This window comes from Aedes albopictus, chromosome 3 (assembly GCF_035046485.1).
Source record: "Aedes albopictus strain Foshan chromosome 3, AalbF5, whole genome shotgun sequence".
Classification (NCBI taxonomy): Eukaryota; Metazoa; Arthropoda; class Insecta; order Diptera; family Culicidae; genus Aedes; species Aedes albopictus.
The window spans coordinates 152,128,016-152,150,288 of NC_085138.1; the positions used below are offsets into that span (position 1 = coordinate 152,128,016).

The 22,273-nt window shown below is 39.9% G+C and overlaps 2 protein-coding genes across 14 annotated transcripts in view; one reads left to right on the plus strand and one right to left on the minus strand.

Annotated features, from left to right (window-relative positions):
• The window catches only part of LOC109431900 (tropomyosin-2), a 164,621-nt gene extending 147,753 nt beyond the window's left edge, over positions 1 to 16,868 (plus strand). For 8 of the 13 annotated variants that reach the window (XM_062842711.1, XM_062842709.1, XM_062842700.1 and 5 more), the window contains one exon: positions 16,752 to 16,868. In XM_062842711.1, the coding sequence (XP_062698695.1) occupies positions 16,752 to 16,834 (83 nt within the window). In that variant the 3' untranslated portion in view covers positions 16,835 to 16,868. Of the gene's footprint in view, positions 1 to 5,688; positions 6,558 to 16,751 lie in introns of those variants that run through there. The other 5 variants (XM_062842707.1, XM_062842705.1, XM_062842688.1 and 2 more) reach the window with 1 other exon arrangement.
• A 753-nt stretch (positions 16,869 to 17,621) lies between these two features.
• LOC109431902 (modular serine protease) overlaps positions 17,622 to 22,273 on the minus strand; it is a 29,912-nt gene continuing 25,260 nt past the window's right edge. Inside the window, exon 5 of the mRNA XM_062842712.1 lies at positions 17,622 to 17,886. Coding sequence (XP_062698696.1) covers positions 17,675 to 17,886 — 212 coding nt within the window. The 3' untranslated portion in view covers positions 17,622 to 17,674. The remainder of the gene's footprint in view (positions 17,887 to 22,273) is intronic.

Consider the following 22,273-nt stretch of genomic DNA (forward strand, 5'->3'; position numbering starts at 1 on the left):
TTATGAAGCCAACCACGTCCTTGGGAGATAAGATCCATATGTCAGCAGGCCCTAAAAAGGGCTTGCTGAGAACTTTGAACCTACGTTGAGTGAGTGCACTGCAATAGCAGAGGATGGGTTCTGATGTTTCCCTCTCCTCGTCAAAGAAGCGGCAATTTGAGGTTTGGATTGCTCCGATCTTTTGTAGATGGTATCTGCAGGGGCAGTGTCCAGTTATTAGACCGGTGTAGATGTTGAGATCCCTTTTGTTGAGACCTAATAGTTGTTGGGTTTTCTTGGGGTTTATCGTTACGAGCCTTTTAGATTGGCTCGTATGGGGAAGTGCATTCCAGTTTGATGTGATTTGACTGACCATATATTTGTTCAGTTCCATTTTTACAGAGCAGTCTGAGATCCCGCAGAAGGGCTCAGGGCCAATGAACTTTTCATTAGATCCATTTCTGGCTAGCTCATCAGCAATCTCGTTTCCCTCTAGACCCGTATGTCCTGGGATCCAATATAGGTAGACTCGATTGCGTATGGATAAGTTTTTCAAAGCCAGAATGCATTCCCACACTAGCTTTGAGTTAGGGCCTGTCCATAAACTACGTAGACTCTTCGGGGGGGACGGGGGGGTCTGGTCAAAGTCTACGCTCCATACAAATTTCGAAAATTTTGTATGAACAAAAGTCTACGAGGGGGGAGGGGGGGGGTCTGAGATGGCCGAAAAAAGTCTACGTAGTTTATGGACAGCGCCTTACAAGTGTAGTTATTAAGCGACTTAAGTGCCGCTTGGCTGTCAGAGAAAATACATATTTTTGCAAACCTATACTTTCTCCTCAGGCATAATAACACGCATTCTAATATTGCATATATTTCCGCCTGAAATACTGTGGGCCACTGTCCTAAGTGGACAGAGATTTTTGTTCTAGGGCCATAGATTCCGGAGCCTGTCAGATTATTCATTTTCGAACCATCTGTGAAGAAATTTGATTACCGAGTTCGGTAATTTTTTGACGAGATTAAAACTGCTGAGCACCGAGCTCGTTCAGCAAAAATGCATTGTTTACCTTTTCCATACGATTTTGACACTTGTTTTACTGAACATCAGTAAAATCGATTACCGATACTACCGAGATCGTACTGCTGTTTTAATCTAGTCAAAAAAGTACCGAAGGGCAATTCAGAAATAAGTGGTAAACAAAAAAAAAATATTCCGAAAGGATTATTCAAGACTATTTATCAGCTGGCACTTTTGGACTCTTCATGGCTTAGGTTTCGTATTCTTTGGTGATTTCATTCACCAAAATTGCCTACAAAATTCAGATTATTATTCGCTGCAGAAATTTAGGTCAATTTAGGGCAATTGCGCAAAACTTAAAAATTCAATCAAAAGAATGGTAACACATTTTGGAGGCATACATTTTCGCGATGTTTTTCATCAATATCAAATATGCGTAACAATTTGTTTAAAGACTGGGCTCGAAAAAAGTGAGACACACAAAATAAGTTTTGGCGGAGATATCGTCGAAACAAGATACTTACCATATGAGAACCTTGGGAAAACAAACACTTTTTTACCTAAAACTGTAGAGCCAAAAAAACTTAACCGATTTGAATGATTTTTTTTTGTACGTAAAGTATGTAAAAGTATTGTGTCGAAATTTCATTTAATTAGATCAAACCGTTAAAAAGTTATAGTGAAATGTCACAATAAGCAGATGTGTTTTTTGGTATAGTGAAATTCAAACTGCTCTAACTTTGAAACTATTCAATCAAAATGTCTGAAATTTACACTGAAACAACAATTTCACTCTGTTAAAGAAAAATCGTGACAGTGTTGCCAGTTCTACATTCAAAATAGTGCACAATGATTTTAAAATGTTAGAAAATGCCCAAAATTATAAAAATCCGTTTTTGTAATTATGATGAAATTTTCGCTAGTTATTATGCCTTACTTGGAGAACGTACAGTCAAATTTTCAGACGTTTCGATGACCTAATAATAAAGTTATAGCCTAAACAATTTTTAAAATGAATGCCCAATGTTTTCAAAATCACATTTTATTGTATCGACAATATCTGCGTCAATACTAAACCAATTTTGACGAAATTGTTATGGTAATAACTACACATAACATGCTATTTCTGGTAAAAAAAACCAGTTTTTTTGTGTGCGCAATGTGTGTCTCATTTTTTTCGAGTCCAGTCTTTATTTTTAATTAAACTTGGGAAAGATTTTTTGACAGTTTCTACAAAAAAAAAATCAGATTTTCAGCATCATATATTTTGTTTCCTAAATATGAAGAGGAATATATAAATGCTCTACATAAAAATCTGTAATTTAAGACATCCTGGAATTCCATAAACATTTTCTCCAAGAATGCATGCTCATTTCATTTTTAAAATGTGGCTCGAAGGGTAGTTATTTTTTTGTATGACATTTTAAATGTCTGGATTCTTTATTTATTTATGACTTCTTCTGTGAATTGTTTTGAGTATATCGAACAAACTTCTCAACAATGATTTTTTCAGCAAGTTTTATCAGGGATTTCCTTAGAATTTGCAATGAATAATTATCAGAGAATTACATTTGGAAAAACCTTGGAACTTTGCAGTCTCAAATGAATTTTTAGTAGCAAGAGATTTTAGTGTAGAATATGTTTTGGGATGTTTCTGTTCATGGTTAAGGTTCTGTTGTTTTTAAAAGTTTTTTGATTTATTATTGGGCAAATAATACCATTGAAATTTTTTATTTGAATGTTGCTAAAATGTCTTAAATTAGTTTTCTATAGTGCTCCATTTTGGTGGATCAGCCTAAAAATGGTGTGTTGGAATCAATAGAGGTATGGGTTGTATTTTATGAAGAAATATTCTAGAGCCCAGCAGATAACTTATTTTCCTTTATACGGTAAAGGTACATCGCATGATATTCAGCAGAAGTGCCTCATGCATACAAGCGTGGAGGTTATACACGTGCGTTGGCGGGACAATACAAAAAAACTGACTTTTAAACCATACAGATACTTTGACGAGTATATTTTTACATTTATGCGATTTCATTCCCACACCAATGCGAATTAAACTGGCATAATTAAATAATCGAGTTTATTTGGCATTTTTCGAATTCATTTTCACGCTTATGCGAATACGTTATATTCGCTGCAATAAAATATAAAGATATTTTAAAGCCATACCTTATATAAGTTGATTTGTATTTTCATACGACTTTATCAGATATACCGTAATAAGTTCAAAAAAAAATGATGAAAATTGTCCTTCCGCTATACATACATGTGATTAGAACTTATAATAGTACTTTATACGATGTAATGCGTTCATCCTTATGCGACTCCTGGTTGTCTGGGTACTTTGGTATATCCTCAAAACCAGTTTTTCATAGAAGTTTTGTTGATTTTTTTGGAAATGTTCCTCAATTATTTTCGTGAAAATATGTTGTAACATTATTATTTTTCTTGTTATTTCCAATAGATCTTGAGATCATTTACAAACTTACATTTCTGAATGATTTTAAACAGAAATAATGGATTCATGGACGAATTATTCAAGGACTTCTTTGATGCACATATTTGTTGGGGAATCTATGGGGGAACTGTCTTTCTAACTTAATTTCTAGAGCATTCAACAAAGTAAGGCATTTCCTCGGAGTGCTGAAGGAATTCCCGATAATCCTACAGACTTTAGTCCAGATGTAACTTTTGTAATAATTTGTAGCCAAACTAGAAAATTAAGTCTTAGTTGCGGATTTTTTTTAGGAAAATCTGAATTGGACAAATTCAGTCGCATTTTCCTTTTTTTATCTCAAAATTTTTTGTTACTATTCGATAGCTTAGAAGAATTTTAGGTGTTACAGCGTGTTTTTATGAAATTCTTCTTGAAATTTATGATCTTCAATTAAAATTGATTTACTTTTTACAAAACTGAACATATTTGTAAACTTTCCAAAAAAAAAAAAGATCTATGGAACACCAGAAGTTTGAATTTAGAGGAAAGAAACAGATACACCAGATTGTTTTTTTTTTCGCGCGGTTGGTGTTTTTTGCTACCATTTTGAGCCAATGAATTTGATTTTCTGTACACCGATAGTACAAATCGTGCCTACGTGTGTACAAAATTCCATCACAATCGGTTAAATATAGAATCGGGTGAATAACAGGTAGAAGAAAATTCGGGGTTAATTTTGAAAAAGGTTCGCTAGAAAGCTTCTTATTAAGAATTTCTGAAGCCCTTTTTACTTTATTTTCTTTGAAAGCTTCGATTAATTTCAAAAAATCTGCATAAGAAAGCGATAGATACATTTACGGATGATGGTTCAGAGGAAACCTTCAATAAACTTGAGCTTTAGCTTGATTGACCGCCCGTGGATGCTACTCCAGTATCGCCAGACCAGCTACACTCACACAAGGAACCAACGAGATCTCTGTCTGCGACTAGCAGACATCTTCAGTGTGTGAGCGTTGGTGATCTCTATTTTTAGGCGACAATGGCGCCTGCCACGTCAGGTTGCAGGTCAATGTGGGGAAGGGGAAGGAAGTGATGATTGCAATCGTTTGTATCCACAGCAGACCGAATATACCTCTGCATCTGCACAAATTCATGCGGATGTCCGATTGTTTGTGGGATATAGTTGGCAAAGGGTTCACACATTGGTGCGTGGATGCCAGACTTGTGTAATTATTACTATTAAGGGGATGCGGCACAGTTCGCTTGATTGCATAACTCGTGGGTGTAAACTGATAGATTAACACTGTGCTGTGAAGGTTGGAAGGAAAAGGAAACGGCATTTCAACCGTTTTTGGTTCTAGCAATGGCTATGAACATATTATACATGAGTTGTATATGTAGAGAGGAGGGAGAAAGATATAAAGTAGGAGAAAAGGGACGGGCCAGGGATTGAACCCAGGACCTTCTGCATACGAATCAGAAGTGGCAGCCATTAGACCACCAAGCCCGTCGGAAACCTTCAATAAACTTTAATTAAAAGTAAATAAAAAATATAGAAAATTCTGGTGAAATACTTGAAAGTACTATTAAAAAAACCTACTAGAAACTTCTGAAAAAAATCTGCTTAGTTTCAGAAAAAAATCCTTAATAATGCTTTTCAAATATAATTGATTTATGTTGAAAACCATCGTGTTGCAATTAGTTATATGAGCTGCTTGATCAAAAAGGAGGAGAACGTGCCTCTGGTACTGTTACCTCCTTGATTGAATTGCTGGATACGCTCTTACAAATAAAACTAGTTAGAAAACGTAGTTCTCCTTAAAAATACAAAGAAGAAGCATATTTCCTCCTTGACGACCTTGACTTTTTATCAGCTAAGTAGGTATTCTATGATCGCTTGAGAAAATCCATCTGCACTATGTGCAACATACACCCTGGTACGAATCCAACCGTGGGGACCAACCAACAACCTGAATGCGAATATTTTTTTGGAATGGCTTCAAACTTTACTACCGTTTACTTCCAAGCTAGAGTTGTGCTTACTTAACCTCACCGCCGCTACTAGGTAACGTTACAATTTTATTTTCAATTTATCTTATTTATTTTCCAACGGTTACATTTCCGGATATTGTTTCTAATTATTATTTCGTTTTGTATTTCTTATTTATTTGTCTCCGAACTATCCCCCGACTCCCTTCCTAATCTTACCCAAATCAACGCCCGTAACGACCAACCCCAACAACAGACGAACTCGTCATGGAGAAGGAGAAGTACAGGGAAATCGGAGACGACCTGGACACCGCCTTCGTCGAACTCATCCTCAAGGAATAGACGCCCGCCGCGATGGGCGCTCGACGTGCGGTGGCCCTGGAAGCCCCCGGCTTCCAGCACGGTTCACCATTCCCATCAACAACCACACCACCACCACCATCCAGTACCAATCCACGATCATCGTAATCATACAAGAAAACCAAATCGGAAAACACCACGATCGAAAACACCATCCGATCGATCGATCTATCGAACCGCATTACTATGCTGCTTTTGACAATATGAACTTGCCAACCAGTTGGCTGCAACAACAACAACAAGATCCAAGAACAACAACAATCCAGCGTCACAGGGTGGTGCAACCGTTTATGAACTGTCATCGCCTTCCGGAAGTGGAGAAACCAGTCGAATGCGCTTCCGCAGCGTCATCTGTACCGATCACCTGTACCTACCGCCGAGGAGCGCGGATTCGACTATTGCTGGGCGGTTTCCCAACAAACCGTTTCGAAAACTGTTGCACAAACATACAAATCATCGAGCGATGTTATCATTTTAATTGTTTTGTTCTTTCGAATTAATTGGGTTAATTTTTGTTCGAACTTTTATTTTGGAGGAATCAAATTGTCGCTGTTGATAAAATCAAGAGAAAAATGATATTATGAAAGATGTTAAATCGGATGTAACACTACCGGGAAGCACCTCTGAATGGTTGCACATTGTGACGCTGTGGATTTGTCACTATCTTCTTATATTTCGATGTATTATGATATTTATTTATTAGACAAAGATTTAAAATAATAATAAAACAAAGTAAAAACGCAATGCTGAATGCTTTAAGACGGATCCGTTACTGTTTTGTTCTTGTGTTTTTATTAGTTCCGAAAATATCTGGCTTCAGGAAAATTGTTTTCTTTTTCTATTTTTATGTAGTTCCTTATTTCTCATTCCGTTTTCTTATTTTGTTTTCTACCATTATCATCTTCTTTGAGTTCTGCAATGAGCAAATTACACAGTTAAAAAGTCCAAGGAATCTTTGTCCATTCATTTTCATTTATTTAGTATTACATCAAATTCAAGATAAAACTGATTCAACAATATGTCTCCATAATACACGGTTCGTGGCGGCCGTTCTCCATCCTCGATCACGCCCGATGCTCACCAAGTCACGCTCCACCTGATCCGCCCATCGTGTTCTCTGCGCTTCACGCCTTCTTGTGCCAACTGGATCTGTCGCGCACACCAACTTTGCAGGGTTGTTGTCCGGCATTCTTGCAACATGCCCTGCCCACCGTATCCTTCCGGCTTTGGCCACCTTCTGGATGCTGGGTTCGCCGTAAAGCTCAGCGAGCTCATGCTTCATCCTTCTCCGCCACACACCGTTCTCCTGCACACCGCCGAAGATCGTCCTAAGCACGCGTCGCTCGAAAACTCCAAGTGCATAAAGGTCCTTCTCGAGCATGGTGCATGTCTCGTGTCCGCAGAGGACCATCGGTCTTATCAGCGTTTTGTACATGGTGCATTTGGTGCGTGAGTGAATCTTTTTAGACCGCAGTTTCTTATGGAGCCCTTTTGTAGGCCCGACTTCCGCTGATGATGCGCCTTTGAATTTCACGGCTCACATTGTTGTCAGCCATCGGTAAGGATCCGAGGTAGACAAATTTCTCCACCACCTCGAGGGTATCGTTGTCCATCGTAGCATTACATACTTCCCAGACGGATCCGGTCGTGTTCGGTTCCGCCTACCAGCATGTACTTTGTTTTTGAGGCATTCACCACCAGTCCGACCTTTGTTGCTTCGCGTTTCAGGCGGGTATACAGCTCTGCCACCGTTCCAAATGTTCTGGCGATAATGTCCTTGTCGTTCGCAAAGCACACAAATTGACCGGATTTTGTGAATATCGTTCCCCGGCTGTTGAGCCCGACTTGTCGCATCCACCTTCCATAGCGATGTTGAAGAGTAGGCATGAGAGTCCGTCACCTTGCCGCAGTCCCCGGCGAGATTCGAATGAACTGGATAGTTCACCCGAAACCCTTACGCAGTTTTGCACACCGTCCATCGTTACTTTAATCAGTCGTTTGTTTTGGCAATCTGAATAGGAATTAATTCAGGGATTTATTCAGGAGTTTCTCAAGATATTCATTGAAGAGTTTACCAAAAGTTTTCTTGAAGGGTTTTCACTAGGTCCTCAGCCAACCCTAGAACATTTTGATGACCAATTAGTCCTGAAGAGACTTGGAGAACCGCCCTTAAACATTATATTTTACAATAAAAACTCTTATTTTGGGGTCAGGATGGTTGTTAGAACCTCTTTCAGTCTATTTGATTAAACACCACAGGATATTTATCTAGGTATAGTATGGGGTTTTACTATGGGGTTTGACGGTATTTCTCCAAGCATGCTTTCGAGGATTTTTCTAAGAATTTCACCAAAGACTACACAAGGGGTTTACCAGGAATGCTCCTCACGGGTCTAACAAGGTTTTTCTTTAGGAAACTCACAAGAAGTTTATCGAAGAATTTCACTTGGTATTTGTTTGGGAGCTACGTGACCCCTTAACCCACCCTGAGAGACGCCTCTGCTGAAACGTTTCATCTAAGATGAGGATCTCCTGAGAATGAACAGAGAGTACAGCAATAACTTCATCATTACACGATCGAAGCGGGTCGATCGAGAAGAGACCTGGCTTTGTAAGATTCAGTGCATATTCAGGCTATAAATTGAACGCCCAACAAACATTTTTGCTGTACAAGAGTGGAACAAACTACTCTTAAGAAAACTTTAGCTTAAGAAACTGTTATTCAGCTAGCTCTGATACTTAGGCAGTCGCCAGGGACTTATAATAAGACTAGTGTACTAGTGAAAATACCTTTTTATGAAGTCAAACGTTTATTTGCACTAATTGGGTTTTTAAATTAAGAAAAATGTATTGATTTTTTGATTTTATACGAAAGAGCACCTTTTTCTGAACTACTATGATTTTTTTCAGATTTTTAGAACTTTATTTTGGTACCTAAAATCGATTTCGAAGAGATTTTTCGAAATCACCTTTTGACAGCTGGGCAACTGCTTGACAGCTCCGCCCAGTACAAAATGCGACGAGGGGTGATTCGACAAATCACTCCCATACAAACTTCAAATTGATTTTTAAATAGGTTCCCGGGCACCAAAATTCATGAAAATTTGGATTTCGGCTCAGTTTTGCATGCAGATTTAGAATATGGAAATATCTCAACACCGTTAAAGAAGCCAATTAAAGTCAGTAAATTAACAACAAACTTTAAATTTGGAACAGTTGAAACAAGCTGCTCTGTAGTATCTACACCACTTGTTTGCCATATCCTACTGGCACTGGGACTTTGATTTCTGCTCGGATGCTCATCAGTTTTACAGTGGAAGATGCAACATTGCAGCATCTGTTATTGGGTGTGTTCAACAAGCATCTTCTACTGGAGACTGTATGTATGTACACTCTGGCAGCAGGAAGAAAGATGAGGGCTTCCCGTACTGGATCCAAGGCAAAATCAGAGTTCGGGAAGTCAACGATCTGAAACCAAATCGCGTTACAATTCCATCTCAATTTTGTGATGAGGGAAAATTTATAGCGTTTCTTACCTCAATTTGTCCTCCAGTTTTTCCTTCAGATGCGAAAAAATACTTTTGTTTGGAGCACGAGGAGCACGAGATCCGCAGTCATCTGCGGCTAAGGTAAACAAATATGGTGGAACTGTGAATGATGATCTTCAGGATTGCCGAAGTCGGTGAACTATTAGGCTGGTTACCGAAACTTCCGCAAAATATATCACAGTCATCGGTGGTTCAAATAAATTACAGACTTTCCCGTTAAAAAAAGTTTACAGGCCTACCTGAAATCACCGAAGTTCAGCAGAACTGACAGTCAACAATGGCCCATTTACCGAAACATCTGTAAAACTTGAGATTACCGATCAGTTTCGGTAATATATTTTACCGAACTATGAGAGTCTGTTTAACTGTGTATGTAAATACTTGACAAGGGTATTAAATGTAGTTTGTGTAAATTGAGTTTAATAAGCAGTGTGTATGCAAAATAACTGGTTAAATGTGACTGATGGAAGAATCCGAGAACGCTGGAAGGATCCAGGGGAGCTAAATTCCTTTCAAATATGGATCGTGGAGATAGGCAGCGAAAGGGAACTACTTACCCCCAAGGAATTGTTCTTCCGGAGGCCTTACTCCCTTACGTGTTGTGGGTCGATAGATCAAGTCCCAACAGTATTTTTACAGGCTTTCTTATTAGGACTCCACAAGGACTAATTCCGGAAATAAGATTTCCTCCAGGGATTCCTCTAGGAATTTCGCAGAGGTTTTCTCGAGAGAATTCTCCATAGATTGCTCTTGGGATTTTGACAGTAGTTTCTCTAGAGATTTGGACTGAGGGGGAAAATTCAGCAAGGATTCCTCCCGAAACTTAGGAGTTCCTCTTGGAATTCTTTCATGGATTTTCCTTAAAATTCCTTATGTGTAGATTCTACCAAGGATTTCCAAAAAAATCCTCCGGAATTTTCTCAAACATTACGCCGGGAGTTTCTCTAGGAGTTCCTCAACCATTTTCTCCTGAGATTCCTCTATGTATTCTGCCTGGAACTCCTCCAGGGATTTATACAGGCTGCTTTTCTCTAGCTGTAGGCTGTAGTACAGAGCTGAGAAGAAACATCCAATCAAATTTAGTTATCAATGAAAAAGGTGTTGGTTGTTGGGAGATCATGCCTCTGAAGCTCTGAACAGGTCTGCCCAAAAATGATATCCTTCCGAGACAATCAGTAGTGATATAAGAATATTATAAGATGTTTCATAAGATGATATAGTGGAGGCCATTAGCATGCATGCCTCTATTTACGTGCATGTAAAATGTACGCATATCGCCTCCACTTCAACATCTTATGCAACATCTTATACGATCACTGGTTGACTGGGTTAAAGCTTCGAGATTTACATTTTTTGTGCCATTAGACGCAATCTAGCGAATAAATTCCGAAATATTGTCTCCATTACCAAAGAGTTTCGAGCTTGTTGAACAACTTTGCTGAAAACTGCATAGAGCTTTTCGTATTTTAAGATATAAAAGTTAGAACGTCCAAATGGTGTCTGTCCCAAGTAGCATTTTAATTCAAAAAGATTAGGGGAGGTTCTTAAAACCATAATAAAACTAAAATAAAAGGTAACCAAATATATGACCGTTCTTAAAACCTCTACAATACAAATTAGTCATCAAAATGCAACCTGGGGTGTCCCCTAGCAGACATCTATCGGATAATTTACGAATCAAGGACTTCATTATCTTCTCCTTCACCACAGCTCTGAACATCTCTGCTGAAGGCAGCATCATTCTAGCATATCCGACTTCTGAACAATACATGCTTGAACGTTTTGTTGCTGGTGCCGTCTAGCGGAAGAAGTTCGAACCAAGGCCGCCGTTTCTAGAAAGTTCTTTAGCTACAGAACAACTTTGCTGAAAACGGCATACTACTAGATCATGAGAGTTTCAAGATATACGTATTTATGTATTTTGGCACTAGGAGTCACCTAGCGGATTAATCCCGAATTAATGACCCAATTGTCAGGTAGTTCTCAGCTTGTTGCACAACTTTGTCGAAGACAGAACCATTCCATTTCTTCAGGATTGTTACATATAGAAGTTTAAATATTTTACATAACTGGGACTGGCGAAAAACTGCAATACCGGGGCTGGGATCGAACACATGACCATCTGCATATGAAGCGAACGTGTGACCACTACGTCAGGGTATCCGGCTTGAGCTACTCAGAACCAATATTGTGCTCAAGAAAATGTAAAAAAATGGTAACAACTATGACAATGGTGGCCTGGGGAAGAGCAAAGGTAGGTTGCACCATGATATCTCAGTGATATTTGAAGGGGATCCAGGGGTTACTGGGGGGTAGCAGGAGGTCTTATAAGGGCGTTTAGAGGGGTTTCAAGGTCCTAAAATGGGGCTTCAGGGAGTTCCAGGGAGTCTCAGGGGGTTCCAGGAGAGTTCCTGATAGTCTCTGGGGGTTTCATGATCATTTTAGAGGGTATCATGCAGTACCTGGGGGTACCAGGAGGTTTCAGGGGCATTTGAATTGAACCATCAAGTAATCTCATTGCAATTTTGCATACAAACTTTAGAGGCTCAAATCTGACGAACAAAGCATCGAATCAAGCCGCACTTGTTTATCCTGGCTTTGCTCACTCGCAAAAAGAGGCAGCTTTTCCAAATCAAACACATTTGTTTACCAATTTTGGCCACCTGTCTGCATCGGCTGATAGTCAGGATCTGGGAAACCGAACAGCTACCGGAGGAGTGGAAGGAAGGGGTAATCTGCCCCATTCACAAGAAAGGCGACCATTTGGAATGTGAGAACTTCAGGGCGATCACTATTTTGAATGCTGCCTACAAAGTGCTATCCCAGATCATCTTCCGTCGTCTGTCACCTAAAACAAATGAGTTCGTGGGAAGTTATCAAGCCGGCTTCATCGACGGCCGGTCGACAACGGACCAGATCTTTACCGTACGGCAAATCCTCCAGAAATGCCGTGAATACCAGGTTCCAACGCACCACCTGTTCATCGACTTCAAAGCGGCATACGATAGTATCGACCGCGCAGAGCTATGGAGAATCATGGACGAAAACGGCTTTCCTGGGAAGCTGACTAGACTGATTAAAGCAACGATGGACGGTGTGCAAAACTGCGTAAGGGTTTCGGGTGAACTATCCAGTTCATTCGTATCTCGCCGGGGACTGCGACAAGGTGACGGACTCTCATGTCTACTCTTCAACATCGCGCTGGAAGGTGTGATGCGACGAGCCGGGCTCAACAGCCGGGGAACGATTTTCACAAAATCCGGTCAATTTGTGTGCTTTGGGACGACATGGACATTATCGCTAGAACATTTGGAACGGTGGCAGAACTGTACACCCGCCTGAAACGCGAAGCAGCAAAGATCGGACTGGTGGTGAATGCCTCAAAAACAAAGTACATGCTGGTAGGCGGAACCGAACACGACCGGATCCATCTGGGCAGTAATGTTACGATAGACGGGGATACTTTCGAGGTGGTGGAGGAATTCGTCTACCTCGGATCCTTACTGACGGCTGACAACAACGTGAGCCGTGAAATTCGGAGGCGTATCATCAGCGGAAGTCGGGCCTACTACGGGCTCCAGAAGAAACTGCGGTCGAAAAAGATTCACCCACGCACCAAATGCACCATGTACAAAACGTTAATAAGACCGGTAATCCTCTACGGGCACGAGACATGGACCATGCTCGAGGAGGACCTACAAGCACTCGGAGTTTTCGAGCGACGCGTGCTAAGAACGATCTTCGGCGGTGTGCAGGAGAACGGTGTGTGGCGGAGAAGGATGAACCACGAGCTCGCTGCACTTTACGGCGAACCCAGCATCCAGAAGGTGGCCAAAGCCGGAAGGATACGGTGGGCAGGGCATGTTGCAAGAATGCCGGACAACAACCCTGCAAAGCTGGTGTTTGCAACGGATCCGGTTGGCACAAGAAGGCGTGGAGCGCAGAGAGCACGATGGGCGGACCAGGTGGAGCGTGACTTGGCGAGCATTGGGCGTGACCGAGGATGGAGAGCGGCAGCCACAAACCGAGTATTGTGGCGTACTATTGTTGATTATGTCTTGTCTTAATGATGTGGAACAAATAAATGTATGTATGTTTACCAATTTTTAAGATTAGTGCTCTTGAAAACGTGAGTAGGTGTCTTGTACCGACTTTTCGAACCCTCTAAGCAGAATACCCTCTTCCAGTGGATTACTGACACTGAGGAAGATCACAAGTGGTAGTCGAAATACGCGTATCTGTCAAAGGATAAGCAACATAGGGCGGAATTAAAAGGTACGAAACTGATTACACTCATTCGAAGTGAGTAGGGGTCCAGGTCGGCCACTGTGGCAACCTTATTTGTATTTTCTGGTGTTTCTCCTTAAGGGGGTCTCAAGAGCGTCTCAGGAGGTTCCAGAGATCTTTTAAGATATTTCTGCAGCTATTTCTTCAGAGATTACTACGGAAATTCTTCCAGGAATTTGACAAAAACAACTCTCCTGAGATACCCTAAGGCATTCCTCATGGGATTGCTCCCGGGATTCTTCATAAGGATTAGTCAAAAATTCCTCCGAGAATTCCTCCAGGAATTCACATGGGAATTCCTTCTGTGATTCTATCAGAAACAACTTCAGGGATTATTAAAAAAAACGCCTCCAAAAACTGTTCTTGGGATTCTTAAAATTTCTCCTGGAATTCTTTCAGAAACTCATCTAGGAATTAATCTAAGACTTCCTCCAGGAATTGTTTAGAAATTCTCTAAGGAATTCCTCTTAAGATTGCTTCCGAAAATCTTCTCCAATGAGCTTCTTCAGCGATTCCTTCAGGAACTGCTTGATGGATTCCTCTACGTAATCTTTGAAGGATTCCTTCAGGATGTCCGCAGGAATTTCAACGATTTCTTCAGTACTTATTCCTGGGATTTTTCAGAAACTCCTCCTAGAGAATTTCCTCAGGAATTGATCTTTGGATTTCTTCAAGAAATTCTTCCAGGGATTCCTCCAGGAATTTCTCCAGGGATTCTTCTTGAAAGTGCTTCAGTATTTCTCCATGAATTCTTCCAGGCATTTCTTTATGGATTCTTCATGGAATTTATGCAGGGATTCCTACAAACATGTCTCCAGAAATTTTCATGAGGTTCCTTCAGGCATTTCTTCAGGAATTGCCTTATGGAATCCTCTAGGGGTTTCTTTGGGAATTCCGCCAGGAATTCCTTTAGAAATACCTCCAGGCATTCCTCCAGGGAATTCTTTATATCTGTTAACGGAAAACAAGAAGCTCTTCGACGAATTCTTAAAGCAGGTCGCAAACTCAAACATTTTTGTTTTGCGAATCAGCTGTTAGCTGGAATATTTAGTCTATATTAGACTAATGTTTACAGTGAAATAATATGACTTACAATGTTCGGTTTGAAACGTTTCAAATGTAAATCCTTGTTTCTTTCGTTCACTTCTGTTCACCTGAGATTTAAGTGCAGATTAGAAGATGTTCAATATGCAGTTCGGTTACGGAACGAAGCAGTGCTGACAGCAACAATATCATTCAGTGACTTCTCCAGGAATTGATCCAAGAATGTCTTCCGGAGTTTATGCAAGCATTATTTCAATAATTCCTCTTGGGATTTCTGCAATTGTTCCTCCTGAATCAGGCTGAGATTCTTCCTCCCTTTCGGAATTTATCCAGAGAGTTTTTTCAGGTATTTCTCCAAGCATATCTCCAGCAGTTTCTCCAGGAGTTCTTCCTGGCACTCCTCCAGTATTTCATCCAGGAATTTCTTCAGAGACTCCTCCAGGAATTCCATCAAGAATTCCTCCAAGAATTATCCTAGGTATTTCTTCAGAAATTTCTACAGGGATTTCTCCAGCAATTGATCCAGGAATTCCTTCAGAAATTTTTTCAAGAGTTTATTCAGAAGTTATTCCTGATTTTTTTCAGTGTTTCCTGCAGGAATTCTTCCAGTGTATGCTCCAGGAATTTATCCAAGAATTTCTCATCCAGGGATTCCTCCAGGGGTTCCTTCAAGGATTTCTCTAGAAATTTCACCTTGAATTCCTCCATGAATTTACTAGGAATTCCTCTAAAGATTCTTCCAGGTATTCCTCCGATGATTCTTCCATTAATTCTTCCAGAAAAATCCCCAACAATTACTCTTGAAATTCTGCCCGAAATTCCTCTGGGAATTCCTCTAGGAATTTCTTCCGAAATTTCTCCAAGGATTCCTTCCAGAATTTTTCAAGATATTCCTCCAGCAATTCTTCCAGGGATAGTTCCACGGAATTTCCCCAAAAATTCCTTTTTGAATTCTGCCAGAAATTTGTCCAGAAGTTCCTCCAGTCATTCTTTCAGGGATTCCTCCAGGAAGTCCTCCAGATAGTTCCATAGAATTTCCCCAAGAATCCACTTGGCGATTTATCCAGGAATTCCTCCTAGAATTCCTGTCTCGAGGTTCTGAGCTTCCTCCAGAAATTGCTTCAGGTAATACTCCAGGAAATTTTCCAAGAATTTCTCAATGGATTCTTCCAAGAATATCTCCAGAAATTTCCTCCAGGTTTATTCTGATATTTCTCCAGAGATTCCTCCTAGAATTCCTCTAGAGAATCCTCCAGGAATGCATGCAGTGATTATGTCAGGATTTCTTCTAGGGTTTGTTCTAGGAATTCATCCGGGAATTACTCCAGGTAGTGTTTCAGGAATGTATCCTTTTCTCCAGGGATTTCACTAGGAATTCATCTATGGATTGCTCCGAGTATTCTTCCAGAGGTCCCTCTCAAAATTCCTCTAGAGATTTCACCAGGAATTCATCTAGGAATTCATCCAGGGATTATTCTAGGCATTCGTTCAGGAATTTCGACAGGGATACTCCAGGAATCTGTACAGAAGTTCCTCCAGAAATTCCTCTAGGAATTGCTTCAGAGGTTTCTCCAGGAATTCCTCCAGGGATTTCTCCAAGAATTCTTCTATGGATTCCTCCAGAAGCTTGTCTATCAATTTATCCAGGAGTTTCTCAAGAGATTTGATCAATTTTTTCAGTGATTCCTCTTATAATTGCTTTAGGATTCGTCTACGAATTAATCCAGGGACTCTTTCAGAAATTCCTCCTTTTATATAGGGGTTGATGCGACGATTTGATAGTTCATTCTTAACTGACTAGTCTGGCTCTTGTATAGGCTTATATGAGATGCTCACGATCTATCGAATGTTATTCACATTTTTACCTACGTTTGTCAGTTGTCCGATTGTTCGGTACCAAGATAAGAGAAAGCTTATCAATTCGTATATGATAGGATAACAATTTGTTACTGATCTAGTACTATATTAGGGCGGTACACTTCATTAGGAAAATAATTCAATTTTCACCAGAAAAAAATAACCTTATTGAAAAAAAAAGCGATTTTAATAGCCATTTCCATCATCTTCCCAATCGTTTCAGAGGAAGTTACCAAGGAGAAATCAAAGTACAAAGCAATCGCTGCCGAATTGGATCTTACCTTTGCTGACCTGTCTGGATACTAAAAATCCTAACCCGAATCCCGAGGTTCAGCAAAAACTTACAAAATCATCAAGCATCAAGGATCACCGCCAACAGCTAACAAACCAGATCGCCACAAAACTAACAATTCCAGTGACAACTCGTTGAGAACAGTGCCGACGACTGCTCAAACAGCAAAGAAGGACAACCGGAGATAGGAGACCAAACATTCCAACAAATGAACCCACATTCCAAACATCCATTTACCTTATTATAGTCTAATTGTATTCGGAGATATGCTGTTATCGAAAAAATACTAAATTTTACAGAGAGATTTACAGAGATCTATCGCTTCTTAGTCACCACGCCAATTAGAGTGTAGTTGCAATCGCTCGATTTGTTCGTCACCGATTCGGATTCTTATTGAATAAGCTTTTTAAAAATGGGCAATCTTCAAAAGATAGTCTTTGTCGGATGATTTAATAATCACAATGCCTAACTGCCTTTGATTACTGCGTCTTAACTTTGGATTAATTGTTTCGCTTGTAAAATCACGTTTCATGTTCCAGCCAAAAAATAGTTTTCCCCTAACAAATAACCCTCGAATTGAAATCAATGTGTGAGGCTTAGCTAACAGAACCAGCGCCGAAGTGATGAGAACAATTTATATTATCGTGAAGCTTTTTGTAACTTTATTGACGAAATCTGATCACAGATCTTACGGAACCTGCGAGTGTGGAATCAAATACGCGACAGATGGAGTTTAATCGAGTTTAGGTTTTCGTGTAGTAATACATTCCAATGAAGATGAAAATAAAACAACTTGAAACCTATGTGTCTCAATGTAGGTAGTTCATTTATTTCCATTACACTTCCCATCCACCTTATATCACAGGGAATCGACTTTCGGCGTCCAGGATCATCGGGATGTAGTTCTGAACTTCGGTGAATGCGACGTACTTGGTGTTGTCGCAGCTGCCGCTGGCAGAGCGCGGTGCCGAGCTGACGACACCGTACAGGAAGTAAACGGTCTCTCCGGATATTTCCTTGGTCAGAGCGAAGCCACCGCCGCTGTCCCCCTGGCAGACGCTTGTGCCTGTGGGAATGGTAGGAAAATGAAGACAGGATTATATATATACATTAGATATATTTATTCGCTCTATATCTCATTAGGATAATACAAGATTGGCTTTCTCAGTCTACTAGAATTGAAACGGCATAGCTCGACGTTTCGGTCACGTGTATTGGACCTTTTTCAAGGTATAAAAGCGATATGCAACATTAGACCAAAGACAAATTAGAAATATCTACAAGTATTAGTCTAATCATAGCTTCGACTAGAGCCCAGCCTCTCGCGTCAGTCAAGCGGCTACCCTACTTAATTGCCCAGGCGTTCAAGTCTCCACCGATGACCACGGAGTTCAATCCCACTAGTGCGCTTGATAGCGAATCCAGCATAGACGAGAACTGGTTATCTGCCACCTGGGGGGCATAACAGCTCAAGGGCCCATATAGCCGAGGCGGTGAACGCACGGGTATTCAGCATGACCATGCTGAGGGTGACGGGTTCGATTCCCGGTCGGTCCAGGATCTTTTCGTAAAGGAAATTTCCTTGACTTCCTTGAGCATAGAGTATCTTCGTGCCTGCCACACGATATACACATGCAAAATGGTTATTGGCAGAGGAAGCTCTCAGTTAATAACTGTGGAAGTGCTCATAGAACACTAAGCTGAGAAGCAGGCTTTGTCCCAGGAGGACGTTACGCCAAGAAGAGGAGAGAGAGGAGGGGCATAACAGCTGCAATAGTACACCCCGTTGATCTTCGCTATTGCAAAGCCCTCGTGCGGCGTGGAGATTAATTCCTGGACCGGAAAACCATCGGTTGTACAGATCACCGCAAGCTTGGCCTTATCCGCTACACAGTTCCCGTTATCGGGAGGGATGCGGTATAGGTCCGATAATAGGACGATGTATGTATGTACTTGACTCCGAAATTGACTACCACAGCAACTGTTGTGCGGTTAAGCTGTGTAACCTGCATTATCGTCGGTTGGTTCGATCCCCTCGCGTGCCTGGACATCTAGGCCCGCCCGTCGTGCGACCTTTGTTAGCCATGCAAATCAAGCATTTTAGTGCTGAGTTACACACTTCTGACGACGTGGCCTTCCACTCCGCACTTCCTGCAGAGTTTGCTTCTGTCGGGGCCTTTACACGCCTACGACTTGTGTCCTTGTTCGAAGCACTTGAAGCACGCCACTGGCCACAGTGATGCGGCTCCATACAAAAGGTGGCAAAAAGTCTTAACATGCATGATATTCGTTCAAAGCTTATAAAAACTTTATTATTTATTAGAATAAGTTAACTAGAAGTCATGTTGATTTCCTATGGACCACATTGGCCACTTTCAGGACCATTCCGGAATCATGGTTCCCCGGAGGAAGTGGAAAAATTAGAGATTTTTTAAAACCCATCTTGCGACACATCGTTTGTCATAATTTTGCAAAATAGGTCCACTAGAAGTCAATTCATAACTTTTGGGCCAGGTTGGCCACTTTCAGGACCGTTCCGGAATCCTGGGTTCCCCTGGGGAAGTGGACAATTTGGGAATGTTTTTTACCCTCCAACGTCCAATAGGGAACCAATGGAGATAACAGATTTTTTTTAGTGAGAAGCGAATACAGTAGACGTTCGATAACTGCAACATGTTTACGTTTCACTTAGCGAACGAAAATCCGATAACTGCAACGCTTGACAGTGTCAACAACCCATCAACTGACGTAAAATGAACGTGAACTTCATCCGATTGTTCATTTGGGCTTACATGGCGCACCATTCTGACATTTGGCGGTGCGATAACTGCAAATTTGTTGCACTTACCGGACTTGCAGTTCAAAAGCATTGCAGTTAAACCGTTTGCACCGACCGAACGTCTACTGTAGTACAATAGAAATGTTCATTTCGCCGAACCGGTTCATTTTACCGATTCATTTTTGAACCGGTAAAAAATATTTTATAATTCCGATTAGAAATCGTTAATTTTTTTATAATTTATTTTCATGGGAAATTAAACATGAATAAAATGTTATTATTTTGCGAACCGGTTTGCTCAACCGGTTCACTTTTGAACCGGTAAAATCAAGCATTTCGTCCAACTGGTATTATGCTGATGTTCTATACATTATGATACTAAACAAGTGGAGAATACATTATTTGTTGGACCGTTTTGTCTAACCAATCTATTTTTGAACCGGTTAAATAATTACAGTATATCTCTTGAGGATAGTTGTTTTGTAATTACCTGTTATGGCTAACCTTCCATAAAAAAATAAAATAAGTGAATTGGAAAACCGGTTGATTTTCGAATCGGTAAAATCAAGAAATTCATCCCACTAGTAAATGGATGCCCATTCGACAAAAAAAAGATAATTTTGAGAGCCGGTTAATCAAAAACAGTAATTTATGAACCGGTTAATTAATTTTGCTGTCCAGCTTGATAATTGTGAATTTATTTTTATGAACGATTAAACATAGGACCAAAATAAGTGATAAGGAAAGCCGGTTCACTAATCCGATAAACTTTTGAAAAGAATAAAAAACTTCCGCCTGTGCAATGTCAGTGTAAAAAACATTATTATTTTTAAAGATTGACAGATCAACGAAACTAAATGATTTTGCAAACTGGCTAAAACCAACTTAGTTATGAACCGGTTAAAATAAATTATTGTTCAGTTTGAGAAACGTTGAAGTTCTACTATATGAAGTTCTCCTAAATGATCAGAAGATTCGTTTGACCGTTACACTTTTCAGCCAACTTAAACCATTTCGTAACAGTACTTATTTATGTATTTATTTATATTTTCCATAAATTTCTAATATTCATAAAATAAGCCAAAGCATAGAGTTATTGGTTAATGCTTGTGGAAGTGGCGAAAATAAGGATCTATCTGAATTAGGCAAAATATCCGATAGAAAAACAAAAGCATGTAATTACTCATTTAGGACAAAAAAAAAAAGTTTACCAGAAGTGTGTAATGCAAACAATTACAAATTCTGATATATTTAACATGGGGTAATAAGTTCAAGTATTTTGTTTATTTTTTTTCATTTTAGATACGTGGGTTTACAATTTTGATAAAAACAACTTCCTTCTATTTATTGGCGTAACGTCCCAGATTTAACAAAATCTGCTCATCAGCTTCAATTAAAGTTTTTTAAAGACTTCCGTAGTTATTTACTGAAAATTGTCTATGCCAATTTACCTTTTTTTGGCGTTTGAAACATTCCACGCGTTACGTTTTGCGCGAATATCAAACTTTTGCTTGTTGGTAAATTCATGCCAACCAACTTATCAAAAGATCAGATTTGAATATTAGGGTCATTTCATGCTTTCTAATTAAAATGGGTCCTTTTTACTTCGAGAAAATCAAGAAACAAGGCCAAAAGGGACACCATTGTAATTGAAATTTTAAATACGAAAATATTCTGGAACGGTCATAAATCGAACACAGACATCATCAACGTACTCTTGCTGAATACCTGCGCGCATAATAGCTATTTATGTCTTGTCTTAAAATACTTTTCACATATAAAAATGTTCACATTCTACAACAAGCATCGGCTCCGTTATGCGCTATGGTAGCTGAGCCGATACAAATTAATAGAAACTTCTTCAATTTAGAATTTGAGAAAATGTTGGAAATAATTTAGATATAAAGATGTTTTCCCATTGACCTCTCGACTATGTATGAGTTGCTTGCATGGCTCCGTAAAGCTTCATGACGTCTGAGCCTTGAAAATAAAAAGTTGAATGATAAAAGATAAGAAATGGAAGTAATACAATCGTAACAATTTGAAGATATAAATGTATCTCCTTTTATTCGCAAAATAAGTAAAGCAATACGCTATCTATAAGCAGGAGGTCAAATGTCATTCAACATAAGGACTTTCTAGTTGTTTCTTTGCCGAAAAACATATGTTGCGCAAGTTTGCGCAAAATAACCCCTAGGTTTTCTGAAAGCTGACAAAAAAATCTTCAAAATGAATATAGCGTCAAATGTGTACACATGTGTGCTCATATTTGAAAACTTAGAGGAAGTTTGTTTTTGTTTTTCCATACATTTTATATGGGAGCTTAAATTTCAAGTATGATTTACACCCACTTTAAAGCTCTGGAAAAAAAATCAATTTTCGTTGAATCAGCACCAAATTTTGAAAATAGACTATTCAAATGTCAAGAAAAAATGCAAAAATACATTTGAAACAAAATACGTAAGTTGATTTTTCGACTTTTTTCCGCCCTCGCATCACTGTGATGGCGGCTCGTGTATGCTGAGCAGGAATACTGACCAGCCTACCTTGATCTTGCCAACTGCAGTCGCCTTGTTACCACTTGGTTGTACTCATCCGGCAGTTGTTCAGTTTTCTAGATCATGACAGTCAGCTGGTGCAGGCAAATGTATAACCAACAATCAATATGCAGGTA